This window comes from Ursus maritimus, unplaced genomic scaffold (assembly GCF_017311325.1).
Source record: "Ursus maritimus isolate PB19 unplaced genomic scaffold, ASM1731132v1 scaffold_17, whole genome shotgun sequence".
NCBI classification, from domain to species: domain Eukaryota; kingdom Metazoa; phylum Chordata; class Mammalia; order Carnivora; family Ursidae; genus Ursus; species Ursus maritimus.
In genome coordinates, this window is record NW_024424119.1 from 47,094,275 (window position 1) to 47,113,891 (window position 19,617).

General features: G+C 44.8%; 1 protein-coding gene across 3 annotated transcripts in view; it reads right to left on the reverse strand.

Moving 5' to 3' along the window:
- Positions 1–10,048: 10,048 nt before the first annotated feature.
- GGTA1 (glycoprotein alpha-galactosyltransferase 1 (inactive)) overlaps positions 10,049–19,617 on the reverse strand; it is a 55,367-nt gene continuing 45,798 nt past the window's right edge. For all 3 annotated transcript variants that reach the window (XM_040631825.1, XM_040631826.1, XM_008698814.2), the window contains 2 exons: positions 16,746–16,883; positions 10,049–12,639 (listed from right to left, as the gene is read on the reverse strand). In XM_040631825.1, the coding sequence (XP_040487759.1) occupies positions 11,946–12,639; positions 16,746–16,883 (832 nt within the window). In that variant the 3' untranslated portion in view covers positions 10,049–11,945. The remainder of the gene's footprint in view (positions 12,640–16,745; positions 16,884–19,617) is intronic.

Genomic DNA, 19,617 nt, shown 5'->3' on the forward strand with positions numbered 1-19,617 from the left:
TTTTTTTTCATAATACATTTTTAATTGAAGTACAGTTTACATGAAGTAAAACACATGCAATTTAAGTGTACAGCTCATTGGGGTTTTTTACACATGTACATGTCTATGTAAAAACCACTTTAATTAAGATACAGGACATCTCCATAACCCCAGTAACTTTCTTCTTGTGCCCCTTTGAGTTTCTACCCTCTCCCATCCAGGAAACCAGTGTTCTGATTTCTATTACCATAGCTGCGTTATTCCTGCTGTAGACCTTCATATAAGTACAATTGCATGGTGTGTATTCTTTGCATCCAGTTTTTTTTTTCCACTCAAGGTTTTGCACCTCATCTATGTGGTTGTGTGTATCTGACACATACCAAAAGTTAATTCAAAATGAATTATAGATGTAAGCATAAAAGCTAAAACCACAAGCTTTTAGAGAAAAACGTAGGAGGATATCTTTCTAACCTGGGGATAGATAAAAGTCCCTTAGAAGGTGACAGAAAACAACAACTAAAAAAATGATAAATTATACTTTATTATAATTAGAAAACTTATGCTCATCAAAAGACACCATTAAGAAATGAATAAGTAAGCCATTACTACTCACCAGTGGTTTACAGTGACCTAAATACTACATACCATACAGGAAATAAAATCTATATTAATGTTAGAAGTTTTCTTCCTAGAAGAAAAAATGGGGTGGTGAAGGAGGATAATTAAATTAAATTAATACAGAATTAGAATATTTTGAGTCACAGGAAAGTAGATTAATGCTCCCATAGATGACAGTCATAAGTCCTGGAAGGGAAAATAAAATAAAAATGACATAAAACTATTTGAAGGCAAAAGAGATGGAACAAAACCAGGTTGATCCTTGAAAGGAGGGACGTGTATTGGGTAAAACTACATTTATACAACTTTTCGTCTGAGGTTACCTCCCAATTCACACAGAGTCGGGTGGCTAGAACTCACAGAGAAAGACTTGGGCAGTCAGAAGATGAAATTGGTTGATATAAACGAGGCTGAAAAGTAATATGGAAAACACAGAGTGGGGTACCCCAAAATCTGCATAGAAACTCTGACTTTAACTGTGGATGACAACTAAACTGCCCATGCATAGGAAAAACTTCAGTTTCCCTAGGAAATAGCAACTTCTGAAATTGAGCAGTTTCCACCAATGCCCCCTGCAGGATAAATGGAGTTTGGAATTTGAGTCCAGCCCAGTTAACTATCTGTCCAAACAAAAATCAACACTCTTTAGAGGAAAATAACAGAATCCAGAGTCTCTACATGTCATCTATAATGTCAGGTATACATGTTGGAAAAGTTCTTAGACATGTAAAGAAAGAGGAATATGTGACCCATAGTGAAGAGAACTAGACCCCAATATAAGTGATAAACAAGGACTTTAAAGCAACTATTAAAAAAATGTTTGAGGATTTAGTGGAAAACTTGGTGAAAACAAATGAACAGAGGAAAGCTATTTAAAAATGGACATTCTTTGAAAGTACTGTATTTGAAATGAGGATATTAGTGGATGGGCTTACAAACAGATTATATACCATAGAAGAAAGGTCAGTGCAATGAAGGATAGATCAATGTTAATCATCTTAGTGAAAAAGAGGGGAAATAAAAATCTATTTACATTTAAACTGCAATCAGAAGCCACCTTAGCCACCCACAGGCAGAAGTTTCCACACTCTGTCATTATGACAGTCTCTCCAAGTTGCGGGCATTCCGGAGAAGGGGAAAGAGTGGGAAGCCTGGGGGTGCAGAGTCCTGTGGTTGGACAAATAAGATGGTGAGGCATGAACAGGCATAATAATATTGAAAGCCTGTTTTAAAGCCCATCTACTCTCAGGAAGTGTTTGAGATGACTTATTATTAAGAAAGTGTGGTTACAATAAACAGGGAAACAACACAAGAATTTTTTTTAAGAGGGGAACAGAAAGAGAAATATTTATTTAGTCACTTAGGTAGGTGTTTCCCATGACTTGGACATCCTAGCCACTTCATAAGAATAAAGGTTTTACCTTTATGTAATTACTGTGAGGAGGGACTTACTTCTGTCATTTTGCTATCTGTTTTCTATTTGCCTTGTAGCCTTTGTTGTTGTTGTTGTTGTTCTTCATTTTGTGTTTAGTTTATTTTTTGTAGTGAAATATTTAAATTCTTTTTGCATTTCCTTTTGTGTATATTCTATAGCTGTTTTCTTTGTGGTAATCATGGGGATTACAGTGAATGTACTGAAATTATAACACTCAAATTAGAATTGATACCATCTTAACTTCAATAACATACCAAAACTCTGTTCCTTTATACCTCAGTCCCCATCCTTGGTGGTTGTTGATGTCATGAACTTACATCTTTATACATGGTGTACCCAAAAAGCATGAACTAGGAATTCTTTTAAATGCATTAGCCTCTTAAATTATGTAGAAAACGAAATTTGAAGTTACCAACTGAAGTTATAATACTAGCTTTTAGACTAGGAATTTTAAAAAGTGTATTAGTCTCTTAAGTAACATAGGAAACAAAAACTAGAGTTACAAACCATTGTTACAATACGAGTTTTTATAGTTGCCCACGTATTTACTTTTATGGATATCTTTATTTTTCTCTACAGCTTTGATGCTGTCTAGTGTCCTTTCATTTCACCCTGCAAGACTCCCTTCTGATTTCCAAAGTTTCTGACAAGAAATCTGCCAGTCATCTTATGGAGGGTCCCTTGTATGTGATGAGTCCTTTCTCTCTTGCTGTTCTCAAGATTCTCTTTGTCTTTACCTTTTTTCCAAAGTTTGATTATAATGTATCTCAATGTGCATCGTTTTCGGTTCATCTTACTTGAAGTTGATTGAACTTCTTGGATGTTTACATTCATCTCCCTCATCAAACTTGGGACGTTTCGGTATTATTTCTTCACATAGTCTCTCTCTCCTCTCCTCTCCTTCTGGGATGCCTCCAATGAGTATGTTGCTCTGTTTGATAGTGTCTCGTGTCTCTTAGGCTCTGTTCACTTTTCTTCAGTCTTTTTACTTTCTGTTCCTCAAACTCCATGATATTTATTGTCCTATATCTTCCAGGTCATTGACTCTTGCTTTCACTTGCTCAAATCTGCCTTTGACTCCCTCTAATGAATTTTTCATTTCAGTTCTTCTGGTTTTCAGCTCCAGAATTTCTTTCTGGTTTCTCTTTTGGCTTTCTCTTTGATTGTTATTTCTATTGTTCCTATATCATTTTCTTGGCTTTTCCCATGTCTTCTTTTAGTTCTTTGAGCATCATTGACAGTTGCCTTTGTCTAGAAATCTGCCATCAGGCCTTTCTAGGAACAGTTTCTGTTTATTTATTTTTCCTTTGAATGAGCCATACTTTTCTGTTTCTTTACATGCCTTGTGATTTTTTGTTGAAACTGGACATTTATATCTAATACTGTGATAACTCTGGAAGTCAGATTATCCTTTTTCCCCAGGGTTGACTGTTTTTTGTTATTGTTTTCATTTATTGCTTTGGCTTTTTTGATTGTCATAGGCTTTCTCTGTGCCAAGGATCAGCGTAAGGTGTAAATTTAAGGTCTTCTAAGGTCTTTTCCGAGCCTTTCCCTGGGCATGCATGGTCACTTACTAATTTTCCTGTATATGTAGTCATTATTGAATCTCCCACTCTGGATCCCAAAAGAGGAAAAGAGATAAATGAAGAGAGAAAAGGAATGCTGGCCCTTTAAGTCCCCTGGCAGGCACTTCAGCTGAAGGGGACAGGGCTTGCAACAATGGGGGGAGGTGCAACAACTATAGCGGCCTGCCTTTGTCTGCATCTTTGTGATCCTAAGCAGCAATTAGTGATCAGAGCACAGACCCCTGATATGTGGAGGACAGGGTCCCTTTGGCCCATTCTGGCTCTCACAGGCTGCCAGGAACTTGTACACAACTGCCTGCCACATGGCTGGGGGTGGAGAAGAGGTGGCTGCTACTGTGCTAAGAGCTGAAATTGACCAAAATTAACCTTAATTTACCAGCCAAGCCCTCCCTTGGAAGTTGCGAGCCTTCAATAGACTCCAGAGTTCCAAAATAGTTACAGATTCTGCCAGTGCAATTGTTGTCTAGGTGGGGAGACAGATTCCTGATGCTTCGTAGTCCACCGTATTCCCAGAATCCTCTCTACCTGGGAAGCTTTTGAAAGTCCTAATGTCCATCCTCTTGAATCAGAATCTGTGGGGTCAGAACCAGGCAACAATGTTAACTCTCCAGGTAATTCTAGGTTGCAGCCAAGTTTGCAGCCCCAAGGGGACTTTATACACCCTACATCTAAGAGAGAGGCATAACTCCTATGGGCCACTTTGGATTTTGGAGGCAGTGCCCCACACATGTTGCCTCCCATTTGCCTGATAATAAAAAAGCAGTGAGCTTCAGTGGGATCCTGCTTAAGAGAAAGCTCTCCATATCTCCTGCCCAACGAAGACATACAAATGGCTAACAGACACATGAAAAAATGTTCAAAATCATTAGCTATCAGGGAAATTCAAATCAAAACCACATTGAGATACCACCTTACGCCAGTTAGAATGACAAAAATTGACAAGGCAGGAAACAACAAATGTTGGAGAGGATGTGGAGAAAGGAGATTCCCCCTTACACTGTTGGTGGGAATGCAAGTTGGTGCAGCCACTTTGGAAAACACTGTGTAGGTCCCTTAAAAAGTTAAAAATAGAGCTACCCTATGATCCAGCAATTGCACTACTGGGTATTTACCCCAAAGATACAGATGTAGTGAAGAGAAGGGCCATATGCACCCCAATGTTCAAGCAGCATTGTCCACAATAGCTAAATTGTGGAAGGAGCTGAGATGCCCTTCAACAGATGACTGGATTAAGAAGTTGTGGTCAGAATGATTACACAGCATTTGCAGCAACGTGGACAGGACTGGAGGAGATTATGCTAAGCGAAATAAGTCAAGCAGAGAAAGACAATTATCATATGGTTTCACTCATTTATGGAACATAAGAAATAGCAGGAAGATCGGTAGGAGAAGGAAGGGAAGAATGAAGAGGGGGTAAACAGAAGGGGGTATGAACCATGAAAGACTATGGACTCTGGGAAACAAACTGAGGGCTTCAGAGGGGAGGGGGTGGGGGATTGGGATAGGCCAGTGGTGGGTATTAAAGAGGGCACGTATTGCATGGAGCACTGGGTGTTATACACAAATAATGAATCATGGAACACTACATCAAAAACTAAGGATATACTGTATGGTGACTAACATAACATAATAAAAAATTATTATTAAAAAAGAGAGAGAGAGAAAGCTCTCCAGCTCATCCAGCTTGAAGGCCAGTTGCCCTGACACTGGACTCTTATGACCAATCCTATCTTACATAGTTCAGAGAATCAGCAGTAGACTGGGATGATGGATAAAGACTGTGCCTAGCCCTGATAGGAAACCTACAGCAGAGGCCCACTGAGTTCCAGAATAAGGAAATGCCTCTTGAGCAGATAGCCATTATTTCCTATTTAAACAGGTGTTGCTATAATTTTTTCTCTCTTCCTTCCTTGTGTCTCACTGCTAACTCTAGTGTATTTCGGGTGTGAGCTAAGCTTACCATTAATTTTACAGATTGCCATATAGTCAGATGGGTTCTCTAAGGAACCAAAGGAGACGTAGTTAATATCTGGAGACAGTAGACTCTGAGAAGCCCAGCCTTCTGATGTTATCCGTGGATTCTGTGGTCTGCTGTTAGCGAGGGGGCTGTGCTAGGGTAGTGCATCACGTTTTTGGTTCATGGTAGCAGGGAATATTTTAGATATGTGGGAAGAAGTGATTGACGGCTAGACAGCTGTAAGTTGGGTGCAGTAGACACTGTGAGAGGCATCTATCCAGCTCACAGTATGTCCTTCTCTGAAGAACTGCCCGAGGTGTAACCACCCTCTGGTAAGCCTGCCCCATGGCACAGCGGCTGGGAGCAGGAGTAGATGCTGTGCTGTTTGTGTTTCCTTTTCCAGGAATTTGAAAGTTTTGAGGGAAGAAACCCTAAGTCTGGAAATAGTTCGGGCTGAGCCATATTGACAGACCCCTGGGGAAAGTTCACAATTTTTAGCTGTTGAAGCCCTTAGAACTTCCCTAGCTCTTGCTCATGGCCTGGTTATAGTGATGTGGCTGGAAAATTTTTATACAACCAACTCCTAAAAAAGAAAAATGGAAAAGAAAGGAAAGGGAGGAAAGCCCCGATTTCCAGCGTTGACTGATTCCCATGGTGTCAGTACACTCACTGTGGCCCATATCGAGCTACCCCAGTGAAGTCACTGCACAGGGGCTTGAGAAACAGGTATAATCCAGCTTCAGTATATTCCTTTCTGGTTATCAACTCTCCCTTGTATTCAGTGGAATGCTCCCTCCCAAGAAATAGCCTCCCGAAAATCTCCTTTTCAGAGTTAGACAGCTCAAAGGGGATGCCTGTTCCTTGCCATCAAAATATTTTTGAAAAGATTTTATTTATTTGAGAGAGAGAGTGTGTGTACATGAGCTAGGGGGAGGGGCAGAGGGAGAGGGACAGCAGACTCCCTGCTGAGCACAGAGCCTGATGCGGGGCTTGACCCCAGGACCCCAAGATCATGACCTGAGCCGAAGTCAGACACCCATCCAACTGAGCCACCCTGGCACCCCAGCAATCAAAATATTTGTAACTAAAATACCTAGCTAGCATAACCATGTTTTATCCTGACAGTGACAGTCAGTTCACTAAAAGTGTTTTCTAACTTTGGCTGATTTTTCACACCCACATTCTTTAGATATTTATAGCTATTTTCATTTATTCATATCCATTTCTACAAATGTGTGGTCTTTACCAGATCCAGAGAGGAATCACTGCAGTTGCTTTGGGGAAGTGTAATCTTCGGAAATCCCTGCCCTCTACTGTCCAGTATAGGGAACTACTTCTGCCTTAGTTGTGAATGTTAACAGGAGTTAAGAGGTGAGTTTAAGGCTCTTGACACCCATCAGGGACTATTCCTAGGGGATAGGCCATTGGGTTATTATGCATGTTGACTCCCCAGTGTTTCTTCCTTAATGAAGTCCAAAGGAACTTTACACCACGGTTTCTCAACCTCATCACTACTGACATTTTGAGCCGAATCAGTGTTGCGGGGGCTGTCCTGTGTATTGTAAGACGTTTAGCTCCATTCCCGGCCTCTACCCACTAGACGTGAGTAGCATCCCCCGCCCCCCAGTTGTGACAATCAATAATATCTTCAGACATTGCCAAATGTCCCTGGGGTCAGAGCAGGGGAGTGGGAGGTCATACAAAATCATCCTGGTTGAGAACCACTGCTCCACACTGATGAAGCCGATTGGTCCCTGCATCACTGACCTTAAGCAGTGCCGAACCCAGTAGGTTAGCACCGGGTTAGAGCCCGAAGCCCAGGCTGCAATTCCTGAGTCCTCATGCTATGTACTACATACAGGAGGGAAAGTTCCAGGTGCCAGATATGAAAGCATCCGCTTTGTGGTAGGACATAGAGTCCACCATCAAAATTTTAAAATTTTAAATGAAAAACAATGACTTCTTATTAAGCATGATGGGAGTGGATGTGATCATTCATTCATTCATTCATTCAGTAGGTATGTGTTAAACAGCGCCTCCGAGATGTGTGGGAGGGCTGGGACTGATGCAAAGGCAGACTGTGGACCTGCCTTTCAGGAGCTAACAATTCTAGAAGGCTTCAAAGGGGATATTTTTCAGTTATAAGAGAAAGCCCATTTCCAACTGACTTAATAATGGGACTCACACATTTGAAAAGCCCACAGGCAGTGCAGGTAAGGCTGGAGCCAGTGACTCAGGCTTGTCATCAAGGGCTGTGTTTCCTTCAGCAACCCTGCCCCTCCTGTCTTATTGTCAGTCCCATCCTAAGGCTGACCTTCCCGTGGTCAAGCTCCTAATACTACATGCTCCCTCATTTCTTGAAAGGACCTGAGATTCACTTCGAGTGGACTAGTTTAGGTCACCTGCCCCTCCCCAAATGAATCATTGCCACCAAGGGGATGGAGAATGTTGATTTGCTATTCTGGATCCCTTGCTCCAATCATGGCACCAGTTTCCATGGAAATCACGTATTCTGCTTCAAGGAGCCTAGGCATTGCTGGGAGGGGAGAAAGAGAGCCACGAATGCCAGGCAAATATGGAATCCTCAACCAGCCAAATTGCTCACATGGTCTTAACTGCTTTCCACACAGGCTCTGCCAGCTGATTTCAGCCAGTGCCAAGGCCCCAGCACCAGTTGTGTGGGTCTCTGGGAAGGTCTCCTGGCTGCCCTCTGTGCTTTGCATCTGCTGCTCCTCCCTCTGAAACCTCCTTCCAGCTCCACTCCTCAGCCACCCCCTTCTCTTCTTTTAAAGTGCAGAGTCAGCCCCTCCGAAGCAGTTTCCTCCTCCCTTCCTCCATGCTGCCCTGGACCCTGTATCGCTCACGTTTCATTTGTCTGCTTCTCCAGCGTGGCGCTTTGAACGCTTTAGACCTGCATTCTGAGAGTTTTGGGTCTACTAAGTTCTCTCTCTTTAATGCCTAACAAAGGAATTGAGAGCTTTTGGTAATGATTCCTCTGGTGTCCTCAAATTTAAAACAAGATGGTTAAAATGTGTGTGGCGCACTTGCACACAAGTAAAAGAAAGAGTGAGGGAAGCAAACAGGAGCTGTGAAAAGAACAAAGGATGTAGAGTCAGACAGTCCTGGGTTTGAATTCTAGTTGGCACCCTTATAGAGCTGAGGCTTTGCCCAATGGATCCTCACTTAACCCTGCTTTCTTGCCTTAAAAAGTATGCATTGTACGTTATGCATCCATGCTTTCTATGACCTTGCACCAACTAGTATGCTATTGTGCCTGTTATTCATTTATAAAAGGCACATTTAACAAATGGTGCATTTAATAAATACTTGTAAGTATTGCCATAACTATGATTCCCTTATTGGTAAATCACATGGTGACTTTGGCTGGGAGACATCAAAGACGTGTCACTCAAGAAGGACAAGAGAAGTAAGGTCCTTTCAGGGCTTAAAGAAACGTATCCCCTTCCAGCTGCATGTGAGCCCCAGATTAGAGGTGGAGTGGAAGGTGGAGGCGTGGCTGTCCCTTCCCTCGGCCCCCTGTGCCCCCCCTGCCCAAGCGTGCCCTCCATGGCACCTGCCTTGGCACAACAGCTAGTGTGTGCCCACAGGGCTTGTATCAGCCCTGCATGCACAAAGTAAAGATAAGAATGATCACAGTCTTTTATTTTTCTTACGGGATCCGTTTTAACTAATGTAATGCATTTAGGGCAGGTTTAGTACACAAAAAGTGGGAAATAGTACAACAGGCTTGGGGATGCATCTAGTTTTTAAAATCTTAACTCTTTGGGCAGAAATGCCCCTTTGTAAAGTCCTTCTATAAAGCTGCATTTTCCTTGATTAGAAACATGGCCCTTCAGCTGTATGGTGTCAACACATCTATCCTTGTCGGCTCCTCTGGTTTGAGCTTCAGCTCGGTTGTTTCCTAGCCAGGTGGCTAACCTTTCTGAACACTGCTTTGCTCACCTATAAAATGAAAACCATTCTAATGAGGGAATGATGCCCTGTTGTGTAGCTAATGCACCGCACTCTATCAGTCTCATCACTTTTCATCTTTCTGTTTATTACAAAGCCACCCGCCCTGACTGTGCTGGAAATGCAGCCTTTTCCCAGGGCCCCTTTGGCCACATATATTCCCCAGAGGTCAGGACTAATAACCCCCAGATGTAGTTACGACATTGTTTTCTCCCGCTGCCCTGGTGCCCCACCCTAGGCTTCAGGGGCAAGCCTTTTCTTTCTGGTTCCTTCACGGGCAGTTAATGACTTCAATGCACCATTTTGGAAAAGCTCTCCATCGGCATTTGTTGTTTTGAAAGCCTGGGACTTCCAACCATGTTCTATCTTCATAATAGTGAACACATTTTTAGAAGGACCTCAGAACTTTTTGGAGTCTAAGAATATAAAATTTTATAACGGGCTTATTCTGAACATCTTTGGGAGGAAACACACAATCCATGATCAGACCAGAATCCAGAATCTACTAAGAAAATAATTTATTCAATTGTGAATCAGGAATTTTATTATTATTTTTTTAATGTTTAAGAATAACTATTCATGAGATCTTGAGTTTGTTCATTTGGGATTTAAACAAATAAAAAGAAATCAAGATTCCCTCAAAAGTAACCATCAGCCCTTTCCCCTAATCGTTTAAGATAGATCATTTCTTTGGTGTAAGACTTAAATGCTCAACTGTCTCTACTCCAGAATGGATCCCAGAAAACTTGAATCCTAAAGGCAGCATCCTAACTGACGTATGGTCCTTGTTTTCTTTCATGAAGTCCACTTCTTCAGGACTTTTGTTGGTTTGGTTTGGTTTTGCTGGGTTGTGGGATTTTTTGGCAAGGACTGAAGAGTAGGCGGCACAGTGAAATGGTAGGAAAAAAACGTGGGTTTCATTTGGATCACGTAAGCCCATTGTGCCGAACGTGGAGCCAGGGCAGTGGCTCTTCAAATCAATCACTTAAAAATGGAAACGAAATGACCAAAACTGGAACACAAGCAAACTGTAAATATACCTGCCTATGTAGATGGTGCCTCCCAACTTCCTTGACGCTGAATTGCTTAACTTTAAATAATATGTAGGATTTCAGAGCTTCTCTTAGAGAAGGGAACTGTATGTTAAGCTGTTCAGTCATGAGGACTGGGTCTCCCATTACCATCCCGTCTGCTTTTGATATAAAATCAATTAGCCATTTATCCACTGTGTCTGGTGGTTACACTGCTTTCGTGCAGACAGGACAGGGGAAAACGAGAGGTTGCTTGACGGGAGGGTTTTCCAATCCAGTCCACTCCTGGATGTCAGCCCTCCACTGGGGCATGATGGGCTGAGGGGCCCTGAGGCTTAGAGCAGGCTGCAGCAGGACACATTGACGACTTATCGTCATGAAGCTCAGGTTTGGGAAGTGGAACTCCTTGCCAGCCTCTTCAGTCCACTGCAGGCCTTTGCCTTCTCTGACACCATCCACTTCCTCCGGCCATGGAACCGAAGACCCAAGTGGCAGAGTCTGGCAGACTGAATGTGACTTGGGCAAAACGAGAGGCATCTTCCATGCAAGCCCCTGCTGCTCTAGTTGTTGTGGGTCTGAGGAGGCTGGAGATTTCCCACACAGCCTCCCATTCAGCGCCGGGATTTGTGCTGTGTTTAAGCACCAGCCCTGTGCCCTGTGCCCCTCAGAGGTGGCCCACCAGCCTCCTCTTTTCCCACTTCACGGCATGGGCCTCTTGCCCATTTCACGGCAAACTAACTTTGAGTCTTTGTTTTCACTCCATGCTGAGCCCCCACTGGCTTATTCACATTCCCTGGGACTCCAAACCTTCACCACCATGATATCCATTGGGAATCTCCACCAATCTTCTGTAGAGAAGCCAAATGACATTTTCCTGATGAGAAAAGAACATGGACAGCCAGTGGCCTGAAGCAGTTTGCTACTGAAACCATCCGAGGATTGCCAAGGGGGACCGTGTCCTTGCTCAGAGTTCTGCTGCCAAGCAACTCAGCAAGGACACTGAAGTCAAGGGGATGACCTCCCACAGTTGTATCTTGTCGCCAAATGCCTCCTTCGCACCCTTTTGTCAGTACGTTCTGGCACGTGCAGAGCGTTTCTGGCTTTTTCTTTGCCTGTGTCCAAAACAAATTTTTTTTTTTTTTGGGTTAGTTGATAGTATTTCCCCCAAACCCAGAATAGGAATTTACATCTGATTACCATAGGTTCCTTCTCCCATACTGCAAAGTTCAAAGTTATAAGGAAGAAGAGCAAGTATTTGCTGTGTTGGTGTTTTGCTAGTATTGTTTAAAAGTCAAGTGTTACTCTTCTGAGAAAGTTGCCATAATCATACTCTCTCAAATTCGGAAACTTACTGGCACAGTTTAAAGTCAGATATTATTTCTAACCAAATTATACTCTTTTGTCTGCCAAGATATCTTGACAGTCTTAATATCTGAAGGCAGGCCTATGTGATAATCCCAGCAATATTCTGGGGATAAGATTTTAGTGGGTTTGTTGAGAAGGAAATACTTGTTTAGGTGGCTTTCATCATGCCACTCAGCTTCTATGTCATTTTTCTTGTCCTGGAGGATTCCCTTGAAGCACTCCTGGGTGATGTTTAAGACCTGAATGGGTGTTCCTCCAAAAATGGCTGCATGATAATAAAAATCCCCCTGGCCGAATGGAATGTAGGCTGCAGACTCCTTCCGCCTCTCGTAGGTAAACTCATCGGGATCTGCCTTGTACCACCAGGCCTGCAGCTGAGCCACTGACTGGCCCAGGGTCTCCACTCCAAAGCTATCTTGGAAGACCTGGTCCACGTCCATGCAGAAGAGGAAGTCCACTTCATGCTGGATGTGGGCCACAATGTGCTCCCCAATGGTCTTCATACGCATCATGCTGATGTCCTGCCACCTCTTCTCAGGCTCAATCTCAAACACTTTGAAGGAACGCAGAGGCCCCAGCTCTATCAAGGGCATCCTGGAGACGTCGTCCACCATGATGTAAAATATGACTTTGTGGCCAACCATGAAGTACCTATTGGCAGATATTAAGAATTCCTCCAAGTAATGCTCAATGTATCTGAAACAAAGAAGAACGGGACAAATGTAACTCCTGGGATTTGTGCAGGAGACTACGTGCTCTTCTAATCATCTTGTCTGTGTTTGGCAGTGTGGGAGAGGAATGATTTTCCCCATCCCAGACATGTGTTTTCCACATCTGATAGGGGAACATTCCTGGCTGCTTTCCACCATTCATTCATTCCACTTTGGGGAGGAGGAGTGACTTACCTGCTGATGTTGGAAGAGCGACAGGGCGTTTGCAGCCCTGCCCCCACCACTCTCACTCTTGGAAATGGCCACCAGCCAGTTGGAGAGAGCCTGTGCTCTCAACTCTTTGGGGCCTTGAAGTGAGCCTAGTGGAACGGGCCCTACTCTGCATCTGGAAGCCTGGATACCCAATCTTTCTAATCCTGTGGTTCACTGTCAGGAAGCCTAAGGTCTGCAGATAGAAGCCACATTCTCCAAGACCTGCTTTAACTGCGATGAACTTGGTAGTCACATCATCTACCCTTTGTCTTATTTATCTGTTGGTTCAGACTCTGCGCAGGCAAAGTGGGTGCCAGATATTTCCCCCCCAGCTTTCACTAAGATAATTGACATATAACATCGTGTAAGTTTAAGGTATACAAAGTGTCGATTTGATACACTTTTATATTACAAAATGATTACCACCGTAGCATTAGCTAATACGTCCAGCATGTCACATAATTACTGTTTCTTTTTTTGTGATGAGAACATTTGAGATCTATTCTCTTAACAACTTTCGAGTGTATAATAAGTATTATTAACTATAATCACCATGATATACATTAGATCTCCAGATCTTATTCACCTTATAATTGGAAGTTTGCACCCTCTGACCAACATCGGGGGCACTAGTTCTCCCTCAAACTGTACCCAGTGTTGCTACTGTCCTACCAGATGCAAGGGTGACATTAAGCCTAACCATCACTACTCTCATATCCTCTTTTGGGACCCAGAGAACGGGTCACAGGGCATAGATATCCTTCTATATTACATATTCACCCTGTGAGCCTCCCACTGATCACCCCAAACACCAATCCACTCTTCAGATACCACCATTGTAAGACTCATCCAAACACTGGAGCAAGCAACCTGCTTTAACCTTAGTTTAACTACTTTTTCCTTGTTTTTCAAAATAGATTTTATTTTTTAGAGCAAGTTTAGGTTCACAGCAAAACTGAACTGAAAGCACAGAGTTCCCATGTACCCACTGCTCCCCCTCCCTCCCACAGCTTTCCTCCACTACCAATTTCCAGCATCGGGTGATACATGCCTTGCGATCCATGAACCTGCACTGACATATCATTATCACTCCATAGTTTACATTAAGATTCACTCTTGGATTTGTACATTCTATGGATTTGGACAAACGTATGCTGACATGTATCTATCACTATGTATGGTATTATACAGGGTATTTTCACTGCCCTAAAAATCTTGTGTTCTGTCTGTTCATCCACACCTCTTCCCCCAACCCCACCCCACCCGTGGCAACCACTGATCTTTTCACTGTCTCCATAGTTTTGCCTTTTCTAGAATGTCACATAGTTGGAATCATACAGCATGCAGTCTTTTTAGATTGGTTTCGTTCACTAAGTTAACATGCATTTAAGGTTCCTCCACGTCTGCATGGCTTGATAGCGCATTTCTTTGTAGCACTGATAATATTCTAGATGTTACAGTTTGTTTATCCATTCACCTACTGAAGGACATCTTGGTTGCTTCCAAGTTTTGGCAGTTATCAGTAAAGCTGGTATAAACATCTGTGCACAGTTTTTTGTGTAGACATAAGTTTTCAACTCCTTTGGCTAAATACCAAGGAGTGCAGTTGCTGAACTGCATGGGAAGATTATGTGTAGTTTTGTAAGAATCTGCCAAACGGTCTTCCAAAATGGCTGTACCATTTTGCACTCCTACCAGTAATGAATGAGAGTGCTCACTGCTCCACGTCCTCACCAGCATTTGGTATTTGGTACTGACAATGTGTTTTGGATTTACGCCATGCTAATGGGTGGGTGGTGCTATTTTAGCTACATAGGTCTTCATTCCAAACACACCATGTTGGTGTCTTCTGTAACCCAAGCTGTATGCTCTTGTGAAGCCATGGAGATCACAGAGAGGAGGAAGAAGTAGGAGTCAGATGTCTTAACACAACTCATGCAGACCCCAGACTCATGCTTCGCTCAGTGAATGTGGATTGAATTTAATTTGCTGATCATAGCTGCAGGCAATCAAGAGGTTTTGTGCGCCATAGTAACCGGTACTTCGTTTTGCTTTTTGGTGACTGCTCAGATTTCCTTTCTTTACTACCAAAATAAAGTGTGCTTTTAATGCTGGCCACTAGAAGCCCAAGAGTTTACAGTACTGATTATTTAAATGGAAAGAAGATATCTGAGCAATATAAACAGGGAGTTCAACATGGCTCTGTGGCTGGCTGCCAGGAAATTCTTGGGCACTCTGGAACTTTAAGAAAACTCTATTGTACTCTGAAGCTTGGGAGACAATCCTAAGGCGAGGGAGGGCGCCACTGGAGGTTTTTTTTTTTTAAAAGAAGATTTTATTTATTTATTTGACAGAGAGAGAGACAGCCAGTGAGAGTGGGAACACAAGCAGGGGGAGTGGGAGAGGAAGAAGCAGGCTCTTAGCAGAGGAGCCTGATGTGGGGCTCGATCCCAGAACTCTGGGATCACGCCCTGAGCCGAAGGCAGCCGCTTAATGACTGAGCCACCCAGGGACCCCGCCACTGGAGGTTTAACATTGTTTAGGGATTAAAACACTGCTGTTGGCTTCCTGCATTGTTATTTGAAAACAAACCAAACATCACACCTCCTAAAAGTCCAAATCCACTCTTACGAGGATTTATTGCTGCTGAGTGCACAAACAGTCCTCTCGGGCGTCAGAGCGGAGAGCATAGGGCTTTCCCCAGGATAGGTGATTTATAGCTGGGTTCTGCAGAGTTGCAGCTGGATGCTGAAGCCGTTGTGGAGCCATAAGCAGTATTCTGTTCTTTTTGGGAACACCAAGATCGAATCCGCCCATAACATTTGGGCTGTGGGATTAGGTGAGCTGAGAATTGGCTCCTGACTCAGAATAGTACAGATTTTCCTGGGGAAAATCTCAAAACTCCAGAGTCACCCTTGTCTATTAGAGATGCCACCCAGGTGACTAACCAGGTCACCATACCTGATTAGTATGGCCACAGTGATGGCTTCTGGCCTCTGGGTTGGAGGTTTTAGGAGAACCATCAGATCTTCACAGAGCTCTCCTTTAGGCCCTGCGGTGGGCAGAGCTGAAGCTCAAATCAACCTGGTCCTTCAACACTCTTCATACAGGCCAAGGGATCAACTTCCCATGTAGTTTTCAGGAAAGGAACAGGAGAGGCCCATGGTGGGGGTGCGGACTAGGAAAATTGAACTTTTGCTTTTGTTTTGGGGGAAAAGCCCAAAAACTTTCCAAAAAAGCAAAATGGGTTACATTTTAAAACTAATATTACACCTACTAATTTCAAGCAAGAATGACTGCAGTTTTGGAAGAAGTGTTCTAAACAAGGAAATGAAAGCTGAAACAGGAATCTACCCAACCTCTAGAAGAGGAAGTTCTGGCTAGCTGAATCTCTGGGGGCCAAGGAAGACCTGAGGAGCCCATGGAAGACATGGAGAACGGCCATGCTTGCATCAGTCTGGACTGTAAATCCTTCTGTCCTTGGTCCTGGGTCTGAGAGTGTAGGAGGATGAATGATGCACATTTGGGCCAACAGCTACCATTTTTGGAATTTCCAGAGAAAGCCATGGAGGTCAGGAAGGAGGTCGTCGTGGGTGTGCTGTAGCCCCTAGGCTCCTTCGTGGGTGGAGTGGACACTTTTACCTGCAACCTGAGACCCTCACTTCGAGGTAGAAAGGAGTCAACTCACCTACTATTGTTTTGTTCTCAGCCCTTCAGGGGCCTCAGCAGAACGGAGATGGACACCATCCCATTATAACATTCTCCTATCTAAGAATTCAGACAAGGCAGGAACAGCTCCATGAGCCCAGGGGGCCCCTCACAAACATTCTGACAACGAAACAAGAAAAAACTGAGATCGATCTTATTAGGGACTCTTACCTTCCAACAGCAAAAACCGTCAAACCCACGGTAATTTTCTGTTTGCCATAATAATTTTCTAGGATGGTGCTGTTGTAAGTGCCTTCCCACACGACCGGCGCCTTCCATCCGGTCACTGTCACAACCTCTGGACGTTTCCTGGTGACAAAACATAGGGCCCCATGAGTCAGGACAGCTTTCCTAAGGTGGGGCGGAGATTGTCTAAGGGAACACTGGGGTCAGCTATGATTTGCTGAGACTGCCCTTGAATCCTGACTTAGCCCCGGGCAGTCAGCAGGCTGGTGTGACATCTGCAGAGACAGCGTCTTCTGAGTGAGGGGCAGGAGGCTCTGGCCAGGTGCCTTTGAGAGCTGCCTTTGGGGCCCTGATGGCGATCTTACCTGTACACCTCCACACCCTCTGTCCCCTTTTGCTGCTTTCCTAGTTCTCTTCTTCCTTCCTATCTCCCCATCCCCTTCCTAAATTACCAGTGGCATCTTTGGGTTTTAGCCCCATGGGTGCTATCCAAGCCTCAGGAGTCCCTAATCCTTAACTTGGGAGGATGAGAGTGACCTTGGAGCCAAAAGAGAGAAAGCTATTTTAATTTGCCTTTTGCCAGAAAGGGATTTCTAGGTAAAAACTTGGTTATAGGCCAAAAAGTCCCCAGATTTAAGGGGGTTCTGGCATTATCATTCATTTTACAAAGAGACAGAGTCACCCAGAAAAGCAGGGACTCAATAGAGACCCCCCACGGCCAAGGCTGGAACATGGGGGTCTGGCACAGACCCTCTCCTCAGACCACGTTGCATCTTTGGTAGGAGTACAAAGGGCAAAGGGGGGGGTATGTTTTCTGCACTCAGAATGCTCTGAAGGGACTTGGCAAAGCCAACACAAACACAGGAAGCAACACAAGAGCGACAGCAAACTGACCAACTGCGGAGGGGAGACACGGAAAGGCTGCAGAGCAGCTGGGGCCCAGCAGGAGGGGGTGACACAGACTCAGCTCTGACCCCCATTTGCTCAGGAAGCGGCTGCATTTCCCCTGCTGGGGAGCAGAGACCGAAACACAGTCATCAGATTCAAACCCCAGCACGAACGGGCCTGTCCCCACTAGGCATCTGCTTGCCAGTGATGAGGGCAAAGTCCTAGTGGTCCCTCTTGGGTCCCTGAAGGCTGTGTGCATGTGGCCCTGCTGAGGCTGTTAGCGAGATGTCAGCAAATAGATGCAGCCACTGAGAACTTCCCCTAGTCCTATACATCAGTGGAGGGTGGGTTTTCACAAAACTGCCCATATCCCACCAGCTAAGCTGGGTTTTCCACAGTGAGGTTGGGCAAGGCTGGGTCAACCCCCACCTCACCCCAGCCCCAGCCCCAGCATCAGCCCAGCCCCAGCTCCAGTTGCAGTCGTAGCCCCAGTCTCACCCAGCCCCAGCATCAGCCCAGCCCCAGCTCCAGTTGCAGTCCTAGCCCTAGTCTCACCCAGTCCCAGCATCAGCCCAGCCCCAGCTCCAGTTGCAGTCCTAGCCCCAGTCTCACCCAGCCCCAGCATCAGCCCAGCCCCAGCTCCAGCTTCAGTCCTAGCCCCAGTCTCACCCAGCCCCAGCTTCAGCCCAGCCCCAGCTCCAGTTGCAGTCCTAGCCCCAGTCTCACCCAGCCCCAGCATCAGCCCAGCCCCAGCTCCAGCTTCAGTCCCAGCCTCCCCCCAGCCCCAGAGTAGAAAAGAGCCTCAGCAGACTCCCATCCTCCTGTCCATCAGTCACCAAGCTCTTCACTCTAATACTTGAGATGACAGTCCCTCCCGCCTGCCTGTGCCCTGCTTCTGGCCTCCCTCTTCCCCCTGCACAGCTGAATCGCCCCCAGAGATGGGTCGGGTGGGGCACTCTGAGGCTGCTCTCCTGGCCCCCCCATCTTGTCTGGAGTCTCGGCTCTGCCCTCACACCCCACCAGTGCTGGCTGCGCAGAGAACTGCTGCTCTTGGTTTCCTTCAGTCATGAAAGCACCAACCTGTGCCCAGCACCTTCACTACACTTTCTCATTTAGTCCTGGCAACAGTCCTGCCACAGATTATGTCCCTTGTACAGGGAAGAAAACCAAGGCTCAGAAAGACTGGCTAACTTGTCCAGAGCCGCACGGCTGGCCGCTGCTGATGGAGACTGACATACGCTGAGCACTTCCTGTGAGACCAGGCACTGAGCTAAGGGTGTCACCCTTCAGAGGTACTATTTTGATTCTGTTGTATCAATGAGCAACACAGAGAGGTTCAATAACTTGTCCAAGGTCACACAGAGCTAGTAAGAGGCAAAGCTGGTTTTCAGACCCAGATGGTCTGACTCCGGAGTCCACGCTCTGGGCTACCAGCCTGTATTGCTCCTTATAGGGACATTGGCTGGCTCTGCTGGTGAAGCTGGGGCTACGACCCACGTTTGTCATCATTTCCACTCACCTTAGCTACCCTGGTATTTTTAACAGCGCAGAATGAGAAATAGTGAGCTCTTGTTGTGTTATGTTTTTAGAAGTTTATGTGATGCTTTTAGTCACATAAAACCCCCCACTTTGTGGAATGACAAGATTTCAAACCACCAAACACCACACACACACACACACACACACACACACACACACACACGGCTTACACATCTGTAACCAACGTTTCTGAACTTAGAGTCTGCTCTGTGTTACTGCCTCATTCTTTGCTGTCCTTAGTTTTAGCCCATCAAGGATCTTTTAGTAGTTCTGACCCAAGCCCGCTAGCTAAGTCTTGCAACCGTGTACGAGCTGGACATGTGGTAAGCAAGTAATATTATTTAAAAAAAAAAAAAAAAAAGAGGGGTGCCTAGGTGGCTCAGTCGGTGAAGCATCCAACTTTTGATTTCGGAATCGGGCTCACTCAGCA